The sequence below is a fragment of the Terrapene carolina genome, unplaced genomic scaffold (genome assembly GCF_002925995.2).
Source record: "Terrapene carolina triunguis isolate 2854851 unplaced genomic scaffold, T_m_triunguis-2.0 Scaffold85, whole genome shotgun sequence".
NCBI classification, from domain to species: Eukaryota; Metazoa; Chordata; order Testudines; family Emydidae; genus Terrapene; species Terrapene triunguis.
In genome coordinates, this window is record NW_020664436.1 from 45583481 (window position 1) to 45604139 (window position 20659).

General features: G+C 40.5%; 1 protein-coding gene across 1 annotated transcript; it reads left to right on the forward strand.

Annotated features, from left to right (window-relative positions):
- The first annotated feature begins 33 nt into the window (after positions 1-33).
- Positions 34-10680, forward strand: ADAT2 (adenosine deaminase tRNA specific 2). The gene is made up of 6 exons (XM_024220042.1): positions 34-95; positions 1940-2044; positions 7282-7433; positions 8045-8150; positions 9112-9184; positions 9301-10680. The coding sequence occupies exons 1-6, from the start codon at positions 51-53 to the stop codon at positions 9339-9341; spliced, it is 522 nt and encodes a 173-aa protein (XP_024075810.1). The 5' UTR covers positions 34-50; the 3' UTR covers positions 9342-10680.
- The last annotated feature ends 9979 nt before the right edge of the window (positions 10681-20659 follow it).

Consider the following 20659-nt stretch of genomic DNA (forward strand, 5'->3'; position numbering starts at 1 on the left):
CCCGGAAACAGCCGCGCGGCGCGGCGCGTTCCGGGCCCGGCCGGCGGGGGATGGAGGTGGCGGCGGAGCGCTGGATGGACCGAGCCCTGCGCATGGTGAGTGCGGGGCCGCCCGGCGCAGGAACTGGGGATAAAGCCCCCAGGGCGCAAAGGCTGGAGAGCGGCGTTTGTTGTTATTTGTAGTCTCCGGGCACCTAGGACCCTCCTCCCCGCCGCCTGGTCCCCACTGTGCTAGGCGCTGGACGGAGCCAGGAGAGCCCCCGGGTCCCTGCCCCACGGAGTTTACAGTCTAGTTGGTACCTGTTAATTTCCTGACAAGCCCAGTGCGGGCCGGTTTGCCTGAGCTAGGAATCTCTGCAGGGGGAGCGGCACGCCCTTATAACTGAGTTAAAATAGAGAGGCAAGGGGTGGGTGTGTGCCAGGTAATATCTTTTATTGGACCAGCTTCTGTTGGTGGGAGAGACAAGCTTTGGAGTTACACAGCGCTCTTCTTCAGGTCTGGGTTAAAAGACACAGCTGAGGTTAAAGTGGTGCAGCTTTGCGCCTAGACTGGAGCTGGGGCACCAGGGTGGTGGGCTCCAGCACTCAGGGCTTGTTTTCCCTAGAGTTGGCTAACTTGAGTGAATTGGCCAATCCGTTCACTTGAGGCAAAATAGCTAGTGAAGACAGAGAGCTGGACAGCCCAGCATCACTCAGCTGTTTGTATCAGGGCAGCAGGTACCCCATGTAGCTGAAGCTGCAAGGGGAATGTAGGCTGGCAGATGTCTGAGTCGGGCACTGGATTTAGTATGTTTACTCATGAGTGACCAAAAATCAGCACCTCAAGTTTACCCCTCATCTAAGGGCACAGCTACACTAGAGAGTTCAGCGTGGCCCAGCTGCATGGGTACAGTCAAGGTCACCGATATCTAAGATGACCCTTATTGAGCTTACTAATCAGGATGTGGACATAAACTGCAAGCAAAGTGTCTGGGTTAGTGTCTCCTGGACTAGGGAGGTGTCAGTTGCACCTTTCTGCAATAGGCTGGCCCTCTGTGCCTGAGGGAGATTCACCCAAAGGAGGGCAGGAAGGAGTATAACCATCTGCCTGCCTTCATGGATTGTACATTGGGTGAGAGCCATAGTAGCCACACCAGAGGATGTTTGAATGCATTCAATCAGTCTCTCATCACACTCCCATCCCGATCAGCACTCCTACATTTGTGGTTACACTGGCTTCATGGAAGGTGTATGTGTTGCTGTTTGCACAAGATTTTTGCCACAAGGTTTCCTGGGCTGAATCAGGCCCTTTATTTAGAAAAGACATAAAATATCTCAGGTCTGTCTTTTTACTGGAATAAGGTTACCATACATCCTGGTTTTCCTGGACATAGTCTCTTTTTTGAGCTTCCTTTGTCTGTCTGTGTGGATTTTTCTAATAACAGGAAATGTCCAGGGTTTTTGCAGAGCAGACAAGCTGCACCTCAGAAAGAGCTCTGGTTGGTCCCTCCCTTGCATCCGCAGCTGATTGGTTCGTTCCCCTGCAGCCACAGTTGCTGGATCTCGCCTACCTAGGCCCCAGCTCCCATCCCTGGGGAGGCACTGACTGATGGTTGTTGCTGCGTCCTGGGCTCACACCAGCCACTGTGACAGGGAAAGTCACTGCCCCCCACCTCCAGTGAGTACTTCCGCTGTAGGTACCTCCTTCAGCAGCCCCAGCTGTACCCCTCCTGCTCCCCCTTCCCCCAAGCTCCCTCCCCCTCCGGCCGTGTCCTCTTTTAGGGAACCTGCAATATGGTAAACCTATACTGGAAATACAGAAAGAGCTTCTGTGACAGAGTGTAACTTTGCCATCAAGTGTACAGTATATACAAACGCAAACAGCAATTAGGTTTTATTTTGTCTGCACTTTATCGTTAACATTTCCCCCTCCACTCCTAATTTTCTTGTGTGTCTTGCAGGCTAAAGAAGCATTGGAAAATGGGGAAGTTCCTGTTGGCTGCCTTATGGTCTACAACAATGAGATCCTAGGAAAGGGGAGGAATGAGGTGAATGAAACTAAGAATGTAAGTCACAAAAAAAGCCCTATCAAAAAGTACACACTATGTGCAATGGGAATTTCATCATTCACCTCAGTGGGGCCTGGATTTCCCCCCATATGTGCATATTTTGTTTTCTTTTCATATATATTTCACATTTCTATCTCTGCACACCTAATAATGCCCCCCTCTTTCAGCTAATTAGCCATTCTGTCTTTTTTTTTTGCTATCACTTTTTGCATGTTTATTTTTCAGAGCATGGTCTAGTTATTTCAGTATGCTTTTGCTATCACCTGGGACATTTCTGTACTTACTGACTGTAATTTATGCGACTGATGGATTTCAGAAATTTCCACTTATCTACTTATTAGTAATTCCTCTAGTTAGAGCTATTTATGACAAGAAATAAACGAAAATCAGAAAAGAAAGTTGATATACACAGATATAACATAGCTATACAAATACATATATTGTACCTTATATGTTGTACTGAATTCATATTTACAGTTAAAGCAGCACCCAAATTTCCTGTGACTACAGGACACTGAAGGTAATGCATTATAATGTAGACTACTGGTCATTTTTCTTTTTTTTTCCGTATATTTGTGGACATAATAAATTATGCAGGAGAGCCTTGCTAATTCACACTAATGACTGGGAGACAGATGACAAATAATTGATTTTTTTAATTTAGCATTTAAATGAACAAAACAAGGATGTCACTTTGCAAAATGACAAGTGCAGTTGGGTTTTATTTACTTACAATAATACTTCATAGGATTGCTGTTAGTGTGTTTTCTCAAAAGTTAGTTTTAGTAATATGAGACCTAACTCTAGTATTCGTCTATGAAAACTTCCTTGGGAAGAAAGACAATACCGGGACTGCTAGTTTTGGTATGGAAGTTTTAGAATAGGCATTTTAGCAAAGTTCAACTGTATTGTTTACCCAAATTATGTTAATAACAAAGACTTTTGCTATACTGAATTTCTGCTTTCAACATTTAGACCCAATTCTTGCAATCAGATCTGTGTGGGTGGGTCCTAAGCCCCACAGAGCCCTATAGAAGTCAGTGGGGCTCTGTGCAGGTAGAAAGGTTTGCCCCAAATGGATCTGATTGCAGATTCAGGTCCTCAATTTGTATTATGTCTCATCCAGTCCAAAAACAAAATAAAAAAAGGAGGCTTATAAATTCAGTTTCAAAGAGATGGTAGTAAGTCTAATGACCCACTTCCATTTGTGTTGGATAATAATGCACAACCTTTTTGTAGCAGCTTTGCTTCTCATCTCTAGTTCATGAAAATTAGAAGTGTAGTACATGTTAGGGGGTTCAGTTTAAAATCAGTATGAATCCTTCTCCCACCACTGAAATACAGGTACCTTTTGGATGACCTACAACATGTATTTAATCAATACTACACCATTATTTAGAAAATAAAGTGAAGAATTCGAAATCTAGATAGGGAGAATTTACTGTTTGTTATAAGGCAGAATGTAACAGTAGAAATCAATCACAAAAAGTCAGCAGTAGCACCCCTACTCCTACAGAAAAAAAGTGTAAAGGGAACTTTAGGCACCCAAGTTTCACATTTTTTGTGGCTTGATTTTCAGAAGTGCTGAGCACACACCACTCACATTGAAGTAATTGGGAACTGAGGGTGCTCAGCACTTCTGAATAGCTGGCCCTTGTTCTTCAATGACTACAAGCAGTCTGGGTCTTGGATGAAAGATGGTGTTAGAGTGATAGTGATTACTTACTAGAAAATATGTAAGCAGGAAAGACCAAAATGTCTTCAATATTTCTCTTCGTATTTTCTCACACAATTTTCTGGCATTAGTTGACTAGGCACAAAGTGAACTGCTGTGGGCACTCAAAACCCCTTCTCCCTATTCCAAAACTGGTCATTTTTGTCTAAAAATTTATTTTCTGAAATCTCTTCAAATTTTGCCAGCAACTGAAATCTCTAGTTATTCTGCATATTGTCACATATGCTCTCTTTCTGTTCCATGCGCCAATAGCAATATATGTAAAACCAGTGAGGCAATCTCTTCTACCAGCCTTATTTTAAAATTCTTTATCATCAGGCTCCTCCTTCTTGCTAAGGTTGGGGATGGGAGGAAGGGCCGTATACATTACAGAATCTTTCATGTTGCTTAGTAGGAGCATGTATCTAGATTCAGCCCTTCAAGATGTTAGGCTTGTCATTACTTGAATTCGTTGGGCAACAGTGCAACAAATATCTTTGTAAGTCATTCTTTCTAAACAACTTAGCAATAGGTACACAAGCCCTAGCCAGCATTGTTTTCCCTCTGGCAGCTCCCACGCTTGCCTGATTGTTCTCAGTCTTTCCTCAGACAACCCTACTATTTCCTCTGTAATAATACATGTGGCCCTTCCCAGCAAGAACATTTTTTGGAATTTGTTTATGTGCAAGCATACCCCTCCCACTAAACTGTTCTCCCTTTAAGATTCTTTGTTACCACATGTAGGCGTCTCCTCTCTATTTATCTCCTGTTTAGTCATGCCAGCATGTGTCTTTGCCCAGAGCATCTTGCAAGTACAGTATGTAAGCACTGAAAAGGAAATATTGTTTCCACTCATAAATTACTAATGATGCCCTGAGATAAAATAGAACTACCAGCTTTAGCCCTGTCACTTCCACTTGTTGATTCTTGTGTAAGATTTATATTGTTCGTTCTTCAGGGCAGGATACTTTTGGGCACTGTATTAATAGCATCATAAGTTTCTTCCCTAATGACTTCACCTTCAGGTAATGTCTATTCTTCCAACACCTTTTATCACCCTTCTATAACAATAATTATTTTCTTGTTCCATTGTTACTGTTTATCTGTTTTTTTCCTTTATATAATAATGAATTAATATGAAGCACACAAATGCTATGCAAATAGTAATTTTTATACATTGGGCTTATAGGAGATTATAAATCGACTCATATGATGTAATATGAAAGTGACCACATGCACAACTCATATAAAAATGACACATAGGTTTGTTTCAATATACCTGTTTACAAAGTCATATTTTAAGGCCATGTATTGTTCCACTAATGTGGACTCAATCCTCATCTACATCCAGCTCATGGTGGGTGCTGTTGAATTGGTGTGGGGGTGAGCAGAGGTGGCTCTATCTTCATGCCTCCTGTGATCTTCAGGGCATAATTTTGAGCAGTCAAACAGGGCTGCTCTAAATTACATTGACTATAATGGTTTCCCGGGAATCAGTCTGCTGGCCAGGGATTAATGGAGTGCAGTGAGCTCACTCCCAGGCACTCTCAATGCACACAGCCTTCATAGATTCTTAGAGTCCAAGGCCAGAAGGGATTGTTGTGTCAGACTAGGTGATCATAGACCATACACTTTCCTCAAAATATTTCCTAGAGCATAAATTTTAGGAGAACATCTAATCTCAATTTAAAAAATTGCCAGTGATGGAGAATCCACCACGACCCATGGTCAATTGTTCCAATGGTTAATTACCCTCACTGTTAAAAATTTGCACCTTATTTCCACTCTGAATTTGTCTAGCTTCAATCTCCAGCCATTGGATTGTGTGATACTTTTTTCAGATAGATTGAAGAACCCATTATCAAATATTTGTTCCCTATGTAAGTATTTATAGACTATAATCATGTCACTTGACAAACCTTAACAACCCTTCTCTTTGTTAAGCTAAATAAATTGAGCTCCTTGAGTCTATCACTATGTTTTCTAATCCTTTAATCATTCTCATGGGTCTTCTCTGAACCCTCTCTGATTTTTCAACATACTTCTTGAATTGGATCCTTCTGGATACCAGAACTGGACACAGTATTCCAGTAGCAGTCGTACCAGTGCCAAATACAGGGGGAAAATAACCTCTCTACTCCTACTCAAGATTCCCCTTTCTATGCATCCATGGATTGCATTAGCCTTTTTGGCCACAGCGTTGCACTGGGATCTCATGTTCAGCAGGTTACCCACTAGAATCCCCAAATCACTTTTAGTGTCAGCCTTCACCGAGGAATCCTCAGCTACCATATTAAGACAATGTTAAGGTCACATTGCATCACTAAGAATGCGGGAATTACATCTAAATATTGATTTAGATCCACATGTAGATTCTAAATGTGAATCTAAATATGAATTTACAGTTATTAGTTTTAGCAACATAAGATTTTATTAGTAACCTATTTATCTGTATACATGGGCCCCATCACCTTAATATCCAAGCACATCACAATCAACAGTGAATTTCGCTTCATGGCACCCTAATGAGGTATTATCCCTATTTTACAGATTGAAAATAAAGTCACAAAGATTAAATGACTTGGCCAGCGTCACACAGGAAGTGAGTGGCAGAGCTGGGAGTTGAACTCAGATCTCCCACATTCCAGTTCAGTGCCTGGGACACACAAAAAATCCTTCTTTTCCTAAATAAGGATTTAAAAAAAGAAAATTATCTTGGTAATATTAATTCAAATAAATGATTCTCAAACTTGAAGAGCTACTTTGAAATCTAATGGAGTCACAGAGAGCCACAAAATAATCAGAACAATGATGTTATATTATCTTGTGATGTTTGTGTTGTGACATTAGGTCAACAAAACTCATGGTGACTGCTATATCATGATGCCGACATTACAGTGCAATATCAGGACGTTATTCTGGGATTGTTTTATGGGTCTCTGCAACTCCATTAGTTTCTGTATTCTGTTTGTGTTCATTATGCCACACCCATCACTGTGATACATGTCTCCTCCTCATTCCCTTCCCATATTTCCTGACTGCAAAGAGGTCACTCTGGTCTCTTTACTCAACATTTTCCTTACACATGGAGCAGGATAGGGTGAGAGGTACTTCTGATTTGAGCCCTCTGCTTGTTCTGCCAAGGAGTAGGCAGAATGAGAAGAGATCTGATCAAGCTTGTGGATTCCTTGAGAGTTGTACATGACTAAAAATTGAGGCTGAGTATCATTACTTCAAATCAATCTGTGCAAAATTGAAATTGCACTCTGCGTGTACTCAATTCTTCAGCTGGGACCAGCCAAAAAAGAGTGCTTTCAAAGAAGCATTACAGTGCCACTGTGATAGAAATGAAAATAACTGATTTCTAATAGACAAGTTGTAGCCCACCTTGTTTTTATTAAAAAGAGATAATTTTATGGTGGTGTGTTCTCATTTCACTTGAGTGGATAAGGTTAATGGGGTAATATGTTTAAAGTTGCAGATCAATGCAAGCCTTTTTTGTCTCCCTATAAATTCCCAGGCTACTCGACATGCAGAAATGGTAGCAATCGATCAGGTCCTAGACTGGTGTCATCAACACGACAAGGATCCTGCGGAAGTGTTTGCACACACAGTGTTGTATGTAACTGTAGAACCTTGTATCATGTGTGCAGCTGCCCTGCGCTTGATGAGTATCCTTTGGTTCTGATTCATGCTGGGAAACCATATGACAATATGTTACTTTCAAGTAAATCATTTGGTAATGAACCAATGGAGAAGAGCTTGATGTTGTCAAACAAAGGTTTATAGGGTACCAGCTTATCTGCTCAGAGAACATGCCCATGCTACAGTTCCTATATTGAAGGCCATATGACCAAGGATGAGAGATTTAAGGATAAGAGAAAGCAATTTGCAAACCTGGCACATACATTGTTTTCTCTTAGGGGTGTGAAAGTAAATCTCAGAAAGAGCCTGTTACTGTATACAATTAGTTAATCCCACGCAAGTGTCCAGTTTTAGAAAATGTAACAAACTAGTAATATGTGGTTTCCAATGTGTCCCCTTTGGGATCTCTTCTCTTCCATCTTCAAAGGCCAGAGCAGGATGACCCATCCTTCCATCTGCAGAAGGCATGCTCCGTGCATTACCCAGAAGTAGTGCACAGGAGTGAGGGTTGAGTGCAGACTAATTTTATAAAAAGAGTACAGGCACAATTTACTGAACTCAGATGGCCAGTAAAATCAGGATACTTTGCTTCATACCACTCTTTTCTTATTAACTTAGTTCCTTAACTCTTTCATATAAATCCCACTGGTTGTGTATGGCTGTCAAAATGAGCGATTTGGAGGTTGTGGCTCAGTTTTGAACATCTCCTCTGCTAACTTAACAGACACTGGGGAACCATTTCAGGTAAAACATCAAGATGTGTTCCTTCTTGTATTTAATGTTTAAAACAATGAATACAGTTACTGTTGGTGATGAGAAACTGAGATAGTGAGGCTGTAAAAGGGTTTCCGACATCAGCAAGAACATACTGATGGCATCACAACATAAGCACCTGCTTTTTAGATTGACCACCTGCTGATCAGTGGTGGGAAAGAGAGGAAGCTTGCTTATGAGAGTACAGTTTGAGAGCTTTGTACAGTCTTCTTCTGAAAGATTTTCTGATATTCAAGCTCAAAAAGGGTATTTAGCTCTCAGATATACCCAACTGTGTAAAGGAGAAGGCTATTTCTATAGTAAAAGTTTTTTTTTTCAAGGAATTGCAGTGGGATGAATGTGTAAAAGTTAGCACCTTCTTATGTGGGTGTACTCTCTGCAATTAGTGGTGTTATTGAAAACATCCTAGCTCGTTATTTTTCCTATCATTCCCATTCACATATTTGGGCCAGTTACAGTACATTTTGTGGGTGGGAGTGTTACTTTTGAAGGGCCAAGGAAGCCTCAGAATTGATTTCTAGGAATAGGATAATAGAAGAGCTACTTGATAGGAACCTAATTTACAAATACCGGCATGCATGTTTCTTATATTCCCAAGGATTAGTGTGATTTGCAGAAGTAAACGGAAAGTACACTGCTAGTATGTGGGGGAGGGAAGGGTGGTTGCAGAAAAGTTTTTCTTATAACTCCTATGGAGTATGAGGAGGTCTGTCAACTACTATACTAAGCCTCAGCCTAATTTTAAAAACAGACAAGGTCTTCATTCTGAAAATGAGGGTTTCTGATCACAGATAATTAGAGATGTACTCTCAGTAAACAGAAAAGGCAGTACAAATTCTGTGCAATTATCCTACACCTCAAGTGTTATTGTGTGGCACAAGGCATCTTGGTTTTGGATGCTTTAATGAACATAGAGTTCTAATTTCAACAGTGCATTGCTGGTTATCGAGCTGAAGAAGCAGTGGACATGTTAAAAACCTTCTACAGACAAGAAAATCCAAATGGTAAGTTTCCTTTTTTTTGCAACTACTTTAACCCTAATCATAAATTAAAAGAGTTCTGGCACAGGCATTGTCATCTTTCACTTTCCATGTCTTTTTTCCTCCATCCTTTCTGGCAGCACCGAAATCAAAAGTACGGAAAAAGGAATGCAATAAGTGATAGTCCTCTACTGATGGAAAACTGAAAGATAACAAAATAATGATTTGTGGAAAAAGATCTCTTCAGTGTTCCCTTTGATACAGCATTTGGGTATGGAATGGAAACATTAATGAATTTCAAATATGTTGATCTGTATGGTTTCACTAGTTGAACATTATCAGTTTCTGTCATTTTCTATGTCTAGTAGGTTGACTGATTTCTAATCACCAAACATTGCCTTTATGAAGAATGTATGGTTTCTGTTTGGTGGGGAATATTTTGAATTATAGTTCAGACTGAACTTCTTTTCAGCCATATGGATTCAGCACTCCATTGAAGTAACTGCCATTCTGTACAGCACATGGATGAATATCTGTGTCCTTTTGTCTATGGAGCAGCCTCTTGCTGTTAAACAGCAGATACTTGTAGAGACTAGATCAATACCAAAAGTGGATAAACAAGCCACTTAGAAAGTTACATTCATATACATACCCTACTGCATATTGAATTAGAATTCAATTAAGAGTTACAAGAGGGTAACAAAAGGACAGTTAAGCAACTATACCGATCTTGAAAATTGAGATCAGACCAATGTAGCAGTTCATTGTTTTCCACTGTATATCTACTGTAGGCCAAACTTTCAAAGAGTTTCTGAAAAGTCACATATGAAAAGGCAGATATTTATTCAAAACTACATGTGTGACTACTTGATTTGCATAAACAAATGGTGATTTGCATAAGCAAATTCCAGTTTTGCCTGCATAGTATTTGTATGTGAAGTTTTGGAGGTTGCCATGAAAGTTTGTCCCTCTTACCCCTCTCTTGAATGTTAGACTATAGAAAAAGATGACAGTTAAGAATTAAATCCACCAGTCAGTTGGACTCATTCTAAACTACTAAATCATGGCATTTGAAATGTGTAATCACAAATGTGAAAACTAGGAAGGAAAATGGCACTAAGAAAAAGAAAACAAGATGCATGACAGTCTACCTTTTGGAGCATTTTGTTATTTAAATGTCACTTACATATGCTTTTGCTTGGCCATGCTGTAATTCATAATCCAGAAGAGGGCCTTACTGTTCCACTAATGAATAAAAAGTATAGGTCTAAGTTGAATCCTTGATTATATTGCTTTTGGTGGATATTTATCTTGAGGAAAAAACATCTTGTGATTTAGTCGGTTGATATGCAGAAATTTTGAGAAATGTCTTATTTTTTATTACAAAAGAGAGATTAGAATTCTATGGATACAAAAGTCAAAATCACGGTACAATTAAATATTTTCTACAATTAGAGTAACGTTGAAAAAGTAGAATTTTTTGTTTTTGATGGTAAAATAAAGAAACTCATTTGCCACCAGTTCCGCCAACACCTTGGAATTTATTTTCTTTATATAATTTTCTCAATGCTTATAGTTTACTGAATGGAGGAAAAAGGAACTTAAAAAAAAAAGATTGTGCTGGGCTCCTATATGCTATTTTTAATATTACTGTTATTTAAAAGATTTTAAAATTATTCCTTTTGTTTACATTTTCAGTCTATTGTATTTCCTGACCCATTGGACCTCAGTTGCTGCTTGTCTGAGTCTTTTCTTTCCTATAACCAAATAAAATGTTACTGCATTTGTAGGTTCATCGGCATCAACAGAGATTATGTAGTGCTGAAAGGAGATACTGTCCGTTCCCTTCCTTCAGTAAGCAAGGGCTACAAGGGACCCTGAAACAGACTGCCTAAAATATTCACAATTTAGATAACAGTTTTAATGCCTAGGAGGATCTCAGGGGATGGATATACCAGTGGTTAAGGCACTTGACTGGTGACTCAGATATGAGTTGAATTCCTGGCTTTAAGACAAGCTTCTTTGATTATTTTGAACAAGTCATTTTAAGGCCCAGATCCTCAAAAGATATTTAGGTGTCTAATTCCCTTTGAAATCAGTGGGATTTAGGCACCTAAATACTTTTTCAGGATCTGGGCCTTACACGCTCTGCCCCCATTCTCCATCTGTAAAATGGATACCAATACTTCCCTATCTCACTAGTGTGTTGAAAGGACAAATTAATTAATATTTGAAACCATTTAAGTATATAGATCATTGCTAATAGGAAAATTAAATACTTCTGAAGCCAAGCCTGATTTTGCCATCCTTGCTTACATTGAGGAAAGCGTACTTGCATGTGGAGTAGTCACTGAAGTCAATGGGACTAGTCACGTGAGTAATAATTCAGCAGGAACCAGGGCTGAAGAATCAAGCTGTCGGGGAGAAGGACTGCATGCCGCACACAGTACAGCTGAAGGTGGTGGACACAGTGAGATTCTATCTAGGACTTTCGAACTGGAACAAAAGATGGCAAGTGTGATTCTTTAAAAGAAACCCATCTTAGAGAGAGGTTTTTCTTTCTCTAAAAATGTTAGGATATTGATTCGTATGACAGGCCAGATGTATTGCTGGGTCATATTTCAGATAGCAGGGCTTGAGAAAGCCTTACCCAAACCACTGGCTTTTTCTAACCTGGTCAATTTCTAGCTCCTAGGACAAAGTTATAATGAAGTGAAAAAACCCAGACTAAATCTGGTGGTGACATTTCTAAGTCTGTGATAGGGTTGATTATCCCTTCCAACAAGTAAAGCAGAAAAGAAAAAAAGGCCACAGTTACAGGCTCCTACAAATCTTTTCATCACTAACCCACGTGAAATCAGTGGGACCATTCATGTGCTTAAGTGTTTTCAGGATCAAGGCTTTAGCCTCTATTACCAACACTTTTTGTAGCATTAGAACTGATGCTAAATTGGCATGTTCCCCAGCCTCAGGTTGGTCTGTTGGGGTCCAAAAATGGACTTTCTTGGGTATTGATGAATCCTTGATGAAGGATTTGAAAGGGAACCAATTTCTCTCCTCTGAAAAGGCAAAATTAAGTTACAAAACCTATTTCCTTGTCATGGAAAATATTCGTGGATTTTACTTTCTCTCTCCTGACTTGAAAAAATACATTGATAGATCAATTGATAAAGATACTCCTAACAGCTACATGCCCCCAAAGCCTGTTAGAAAATGTTGGCGTTGTTGTATTGTACTGTGTTTATATTGGGTGCCTCAAGTTCTATTAACTACTGTTGCGGCTGTAGGTGTTCAAGACAATTGAAAATTATGTACCTAAATACGTGTCTGAGTGTTAGGCACCTGAGTTTGAGAAGTTTAACCTAATAGAGAAATCAAGCTATGTAAAAAATCTACAAGCTTTATAGTGTGTCCATTTAGAACTGGAACTTGACCCACCTTTTACTTTTTCTGTCACCTTAAACAAAAAAAATTTTCTAAAGGAAAGAGACCAAGGTATCAATATGGAAGCTCAATGAAAACCTTTGCTTGATGTTAAGCTGCAGTCAGAAAATCAAACAAACAGCAACAATACATGAAGACCAGAATAGAAAATGATAATGAATGTATGATGCTATTATAGCAAACAATGGTAGGGCCTGTGATGTTATGTGATTAAAATATGACCATATAGATCCGGGATCGGCAACCTTTGGCACGTGGCCCGCCAGGGAAAGCCGCTGGCGGGCCGGCATGGTTTGTTTACCTGCAGCATCCGCACATTCGGCCGATCGCAGCTCCCACTGGCCGCGGTTCACCGTCCCAGGCCAATGGCGACCACATTCCTCTACTGCTTTAGCATCCCAGTCTGGATGCTTCCAGCCAGCATATAAACATACACTGAATCTCTGTATGATAAAAAGCCCTGGTTCAGCAACTTTGACTCCAGCAGCCTACTTATCACACCACAGCAACACTCTGGTCTCCGCCAGCCTTGGTTACTACTAGCCATGTGATCCCAACATACACCCTAGTCCTGAATTTCCCCCAAACTGTCTGCCCTGAAGGGTCCAGCTCTGGCCTGGAATATGTAGGCAAGTAATAAAGTCCGCTACTCTACACATAGCAGTTATTTTGCTTTAAGTGGCGTTAACAATCACTTTAATTCAAACACAGCACTGGGTTGGTTTAGATTAAAAGTAAAATGAGTTTATTAACAAAAAGGATTTTAAGTGAGTTTCTGCATAAGGGATAAAGTCAGAAATGGTTACAAGCAAATAAAAGTGAAAAACACTTTCTGGTGACTAAGACTTAAGAAAACTACAGTCTTGGTTCAAGGTAAGATTCTTACCATGCTTCCTACCAGCAAGATGGCTGATCATCCAATCGGTAAGGAGCTCCCACCAAGTCCAAAGTGCTTGGTTCCTTTGTCATCTTAGGTGAAAGGTAACTTGAGGTTCTGTGCCCCTCTCTTTTATAGTGCAATGAACTTTTGAAATGTATCTTTCTCAAAGTCCAGTGCCCCTGCTGTGAGGAAACGTGCCATGGAGTCTGATGGAGAAGATTCCATGCAGGTTTCTTCCTTGCTGGTGCTTTCTACAATGCAAATTAATCTTTTCCTGCTGCCTCCGATATACTAGTGAATGGCCACTTGACTGGTTGCCAATTGTCTGTGATTGTGCTTGGATGGAGGTGTCAGCCTTTCCTTTGGAAAAAACCTGTTTACTCACTCCCCAGACTTGTCCCCAAACACATTTTAGTACCATGTTTCCTTCACATTTGTACAGTCCTTTGGGCATTTACTATACCTGCACCACATAAGAATATTAATGATCAGGTTGTTATGGTTTTCCAGTAACATCTTACACGACACCTAAGAGATACAGATTATGACATAAGTGAATTGGGCTACACTGAATTGGTCAGGCCAACAGAAACTCACCACCAGATACCCATGAGCCCCTTGCCCTCTGGCATTGGGATGCTGTTAGAGTCACAATAAGTTACATAGATGAAGTTATTATTTTAATAAGGGATCTAAGCCCTCATATTTTGGGGCATAAGCCGACCACTAACCGATGGCGGTTAAGAAGAAACTTCCTCTAAAGGGCATGTTATTCCATAACTGTATATTATGAGTTTTTGCATACCTTCCTCTGAAGTGTCTGGTACTGGTCACTCAGAGACAGGATATTAGATTGTCCATTGGGCTGTTCTAGTATAGTAATTCTGATGTCCCCAACAACCAGTCAAAACATTCTTTCATGAAAAATGTAATAAAATTGATAGACCTTGCATCATGTTCTTACGATCTACAAACTCAGACTCTGTCAGACCGTCAGGAAGATAAGTTCAGGTTTGTGAACTCTCTGCCAGAGTACGCTGCTCCTACTTCCTTTGAAGTAGAATTCCAGGGGCAGAATCATGAAGAGATCCACAGCTGACCTCAATTATTGGTATGGAACACAGGGAGAGAGGGCATTATAGTCAGGACTTAAAACATATAATGATTTACTGGTCCAAATCAGAACCTTGACCTCAGCTGGAAACAAATAGGAATCCGTTGCTGCTTTTGGAGCATGGGCGTAATGTGTTCCATGGAAGAATCTGCCAAGTAAGCAGGTAGCCACAATGTGGCAAGCAGGTTTCACGTGTGGAGAGCATTACAGCAAACCAAGGAGGAGGTGACCAAGGCATGGAAAACTGGTGGGTTCCACATCTTGAAGAAATTATTACAACCTCACCAGGGGCCCATCCAAAGTCTATTGTAGTCGATGAGAATCTTAGACTTCACTGGGCTTGAAGTGCATCCTTGGCTATCAATGCTATCTGGAAATCTCAGTGCAATCTTATTAATTATGCAAATTATTTTCAAATGACTTTTGCTTCATTATTTTTATGTTTGTTTGTTTCTTACAGTGTTGGCCAAGAAGACATGAAAAGGTACAGAAAACATACCCACAGCTTGTATGATATAGAATTAATTTAAGTATTTTAAATGCAGGCTTCCTCACCTCCCCCAAAAATATGCTGCTGCATCAGACTTACCTTGGACTGTATCTTCTCCAGTTTAAATCACAGAATTCTGTGACCTTATTTCAGCCGTTGTTGAACCAGCTTGAAGGGCAAGAGCACAAAGCTACATGGCTCTGTCTGTGCTAAATGGATTGTGATTGACAATCCAAAGATATAATAAGTATGTCTTGTGACTGGCACGACAGGAGAAAGCATTAATTTAAATTACAACTTGGGGCTTTGAAAGGCTTATTGAGCCATTCCATTCTCATTATGAGTTCCTTCCACTATTTGAGATTAAGTGATACCTTTACATGACAGTTTTATTTATTTAAATATGTACATTTATGGAGTTCTTCTATTAAGTGTTTGAAATGTCTGCAGGTCTTTTGCAGAGATGTATATGCAGCATGGGCCATAATTACCTTGGCAGGCTTAGAGCACTGATAGAAGATTATATTTTTAAAAGTAAAGTCTTCAAACTTTCCCAGGGCTTGGCAAGAAACCTATTCCTCTGTTGTATTTGGAGCAAGATCTGGGGAGATAGCCTGCAGCCAGAAGCACCAGTGTAGGCAGTAACTCTTAAATCTTAAAAGAAAATGCTTTTGACACTAACAGAGGAAAGGAGAGAGGAAGACAATTAGTGCTAGAGTACAAGAAACAGATGTTTAATCATTTGTTTTGCCTTGTGGCTGCCAATATACAATCTTATAATTAAAATACACCTAGAAATGGGTCATTTTCTATTAGTTCTCTAAGGCAGGCCTTTATCTTTTTAAGGGGCTACCTCTGAAGTGAGGTTATTTGAATTTTTCAAAATTGTTCTAAACTAGTAGTCAAGAATGATGATTTTTTTCTTTAACTGAAAAAAAATTTTTTTTTGCAGAAGTTTCTGATATGGCAGATGGCCTGTAGTGATCCAATAGGATGTAAAACTCTAGTTAGGTAGTCACTTGGCAATAAAACATGAGTTAGCCTGTGTTTCCATAGAGACATTAAATGTTTTCAATGCTGTCTTACTTTTGTCTCTTTCAAAATATGCATGATTAAAAAATAAGAAAAAGGTAATATAAAATAAAAAGCTTAGAACTCTGCGGACACGAAAGTTTAGAACTGTTTGATTAATCTTGCCTTTCTTAGGGATGTTATGTTTGTTAGCCTCATATAGCCTGAGGACAGAAGGAGTGAGTTTGCTGTTTTCTGGCTGAAGAGCAACTCAGTGACCTCAGCTATGAATGTGTCCGCCAGCTATTCTTATTGAGAGAGAGAGTGTGTGTGTCCGCCAGCTATTCTTATTTCTTTTAGAGTGGGGGTGTGTGTGAGAGAGACAGAGCGAGCCAGCTACTCTTATTCCTTTTAGTGTGTGTGTGTGTGTGTGTGTGAGAGAGAGAGAGAGAGAGAGAGAGAGAGAGAGAGAGAAAATGTGTCTGCTAGTTACTCTTACTCCTTTTAGGGGTGTGTGTGTGACGCACACCCACATGTAGGTGGTTGATGATGCTGTTGGGTAAAGTAGGGGCAATTTCTGGAATTAAGGAATTGGTCAGGTTGTAGTGATATGGGGTGAAATCCTGCCCCCAGTGAAGTCAATGGCAAAACTGCCATTGGGATAGTTGGAGCCAAGATTTCACCTGCTGTTTTCCTATTTTAATATGGTTAAAAAATACATTTTGTTGTGAGGCTTTTGGCTTTTGTAAGCTTATTTATAAGTGACTATCAAGAAAAATTCACTCAGTGTCCCCAGGACCCTATTTTCCACTTTTGTGAAAAAGAAGCCTTGAATTTTGAGATGCTGCCATTAGTTTGCATTATACTGTGACACGTTAGTTGCTCAAATACCATGGTGATGGGAATTATATAAAAACCTGGACAGATAGACCAGGTGTAAACTGGTGTGGGAAGGGGGAGGGGCTAGATGTGGAGACTGAGGATTCATGGGAAATTTTGGCCCTAACTTCCAAATACAGACTGTCCTCGTTTCACACAAGAATGCTTAACAGTGTCACCACAGTTGACAGATTTGCCATGTGGCCACTGGCTACTGGGGCATCACTTTAAGACTAGCTAATGCTATGGTTCCTCTTCCCAAAAGGCTCTCTTGCATGGGGTAGCACAGGGAAGCCGTTTTAGTATGCTGATAACATCCAACTGTATGGCTCTCTTGTCTTGCTTGGATGGCATTGTGGTTCAGCGCCTCAGCCACTGTTCAGTTCAGACAGGGCTGTGGATGAGAACGAGCTAGCTGAAGCTCAGCTCATCAGAAATGGAGGTGAGGATTGTGGTTGGGGGAAGCTGCAGAAGAGATAGCAGATCAACCTCTTTGCTTCACTCATCACCAAAGTTCAGGACTTAGGGAGTGATTTTAGACTGCCAGCTGTTGTTAGAGGATCATACTGCGGCAGTAACTAAGGTGGCTTTTTATATTCTGTGCCTAGCCAGGATGTTGCGACTTTTATTTTTGGATGTGGATTTTACTATTGCTAGCCATGCCTTTGCCACCTGCAATATGCTCTGGGGGGCTACCACTTAAAACCCTTCAGAGACTGATGCCAGCGCAGAACACAGCAGTTCACTTACTGAGCAGGGCATCTTGCTGGGAGCACATAACACTAGAATTCCAGGATCTTGGCTGGTTGCCTATCGGTCTCAGAGTGAAGTTTAAGGTATTAGTTCTGACCTATAGAGCCCTAAATGGCTTGGAACCTGCCTACCTGAGGGACCTCATCTCTCCTATGACATACTGCCATAGCTGTGATCAGCAGAGGCTCTCAAGTTTGATTTCTCAGGGGCTGCTGGTACTGTTTTCTCTGCAAGGCCCCCAGGACTCTAACTGGTTTCCCACCTTGGTCTGAAATTGCTCAAACTTCAGAACCTTCCAGTCACACTGCAAAAGCCACCCATTTGACACAGTTTGTTGGAAAAGATGAGGGTATGTCCCTTGGGAGAGAAGTGAAAGGGGCTTTTCTGTTTTGATTTACTGGCTGGTTGAGTTAGCTTGTTCCCCTTTTACAATTATTTAATGTTGCTGGATGGTCATCATTTTGTAACTGTAACTATAAGTAATTAGGAAACCTAGAGCTTTTTCTGAGAGTGTTTATTAGTACAGCTAAATAATAATTAATAAATAATGCTGCTCCAAGCATCACTAAATAACTAGAATATTTGACACAGAAGGAGAACATATGCTAAGAGCGTCTGTTCCCTGGTTCTTCCATTCCCTGACCTCTGTCCCTATGTATGGTCCATCTGCCACATGGAATTTTTGTGCAGGTGTCATTAGCAACTACATAGATATTTGTGTGTGTCGGGATATCCCATGTGCCGTCTTTTTCCTGCCTGCACTTGCACTTCCTGCATTTTTCTTTGATTTGCCTCTCCAAAGTCCCCATCAAATTAAGCAATGACAAGTGGAGAGGAGCACTTAGGTTGGAGTCATGTAATAGCCCTGCTCCTTGCTCTGCAAATGATCCATATGAGTCAGGCTAGTGCAACAATTTTGTGTAAACTTTTTTCAAAAATGGGTGAAGATGAATTCGGGCATCTCACATAATTTTGCTGCTGGGGAAGAGAAGAGTAGTTTTTATTTTATTTTATATTAAATTTTTTTTCTTACTTTTAAGCATGAAATCAATCCATGTTGTTTGTGATTTACAGTGTTACACAAGCAAATGTCACTTTAATGTTGGAACAGAATTGTGTAGCTACCTTTGTGTTCTCTGGCTTCACTCATAAACTCACACTGTCATCAGGCCAAGAATCCCCAGGCTCTGAAGGAGATGGACAGCTCCTAAGTGGCCAAACCTGTTCTTGTTAATCCTCTCCACAAAGACAGCTGCTACTTCATTTCAATGTGATTCATTTGCTTATCCTCCACACTGCAGAGTCTACAGTTCATTTCCAACCTCTTTTGCAGAGCTGCTGCTGTTGGCAATAGCAATCTGAAGGAATCACTCGCACGCGCACACATATGCACTTACTGAGTGTGCTCTGTAGTATTTAAATCCGTTGTGTAATAATTTGCTAACTTACTAGTAAGGCATCTACTATCTCCAGTGAGATCTTGAGGAGCCTTCACTCCCATTGACTTCAGCAAAGGCCCTCAGCTTCCTGCACAACAGAACCCCTAATTACTTCCACTTGAAGATACTTTAATAGCATTTCCATCTTGGGGGATGTCTAACAACCCGTGAGTGGGCAACTGCAGCTTGAGAAATCTTTAGGTTTGGGGATTTTTAAAAAAAATATTCTGCAGCGTTCAGTGTTGTACCTTGCCTGCACACCAGCTGGAGATCTGAATGTCAATAGATGCCTCAGAGCCTTACACAGTGAATTGACTCCTTGGCCTGTTCCCACTCCACCCATTCTTTACCTTAACTTTGTGCCAGGGCTGTCTTTTAAGTACTTGTTTATCTCATTGTGTTGTGTTTCACTATCACTCCTATTTCAATAGTTTCCTTGTTCACTGTGGCAGCTCTTAATGCAGATATGGCATGTCTTTATTCTTACTGCTAAATTCCCTGTATCATAGACTAGATGTATAAATGGGAGCACTATGACGTGTTTAGGACATTATTTCCTGTGCTTTTTGTTACTTACACATTTTAGCCCATCTTTGCAGTCTTCCCCAGTTATTAGCTGGCACAGTTTTCAGCAGCCTTCAGGCTACATGAATCTCTGTTGTGAGACTAGTCCAGTGCTGAGTCAGCCAAGGATCAGGGTGCTGCAAAAGTAACTTAAAGCAATCTTTGCACTCACCCCATCTGGTCTAGTGCTCAGTACAACCCAGCAAGACTAAAGAATGTGGTTTTCTATCTCTTTTTCCTGTGCATTTCATTTCTGCCTCATGTTTGTTCTGTTTCTCTCAGTTGGAAACATGGTGAACCTGCACCATGTGACCAACAAGTGCTCCACGGAGCACCACTGGTCCATGGATCAGAGGTGAGGAATCTCTGTCCTGTCTGATGTATTCCTAGCACTTGCTTATTGGAGATCTTTTTTCCAATTACAAAAGAGGATTAGCCCAGAAGGAGTTGGAAACATTAACTCATGATTGATTTTACATTTTCCAGTATCATGTATCTGCCATTTATTAAAAAGTTTAAGGGTGAAATCTGAAGCCAGGTGGTCCTATTAGTTTTTTAAAGCAACACTCCCCATCAGAATCAAAATCAATGGAGATTTTGGATGCCATCAGTTTTAACGTAGGTTTTGGCCACTGGATAGGAGTATCCTTGCTTTTATCCTACTTTTTATAAATCTGGATAGGAGCCCAAATTTCTCAGTGGTTATCGTAATACTTTTGCTGGAATGAACTGATGATTCATGTCCATTCATCCAGTGCCTTAAAAGTGTGGAAATAAGGGGAAAGAATTGTGTGTTCCTTTCAACCTTCATATTGCCTACAATGCTATCAATGACACTCACCAACGTTCCCTGAGGCTTTCATTCCCAGCTCCAACAGATACTCAAAAAGCAATATCTACCCCAACTTCATCAAACGTGGACTCT

Excerpts from the sequence above, each read along its gene's own strand:
- ADAT2 (XM_024220042.1), top strand. The coding sequence starts at position 51 with ATGGAGGTGGCGGCGGAGCGCTGGATGGACCGAGCCCTGCGCATG. Across the intron at positions 7,434-8,044 it reads GCTGCCCTGCGCTTGATGAG|AATCCCACTGGTTGTGTATG; the intron begins TATCCTTTGGTT and ends CTCTTTCATATA. Across the intron at positions 9,185-9,300 it reads CAGACAAGAAAATCCAAATG|CACCGAAATCAAAAGTACGG; the intron begins GTAAGTTTCCTT and ends CCTTTCTGGCAG.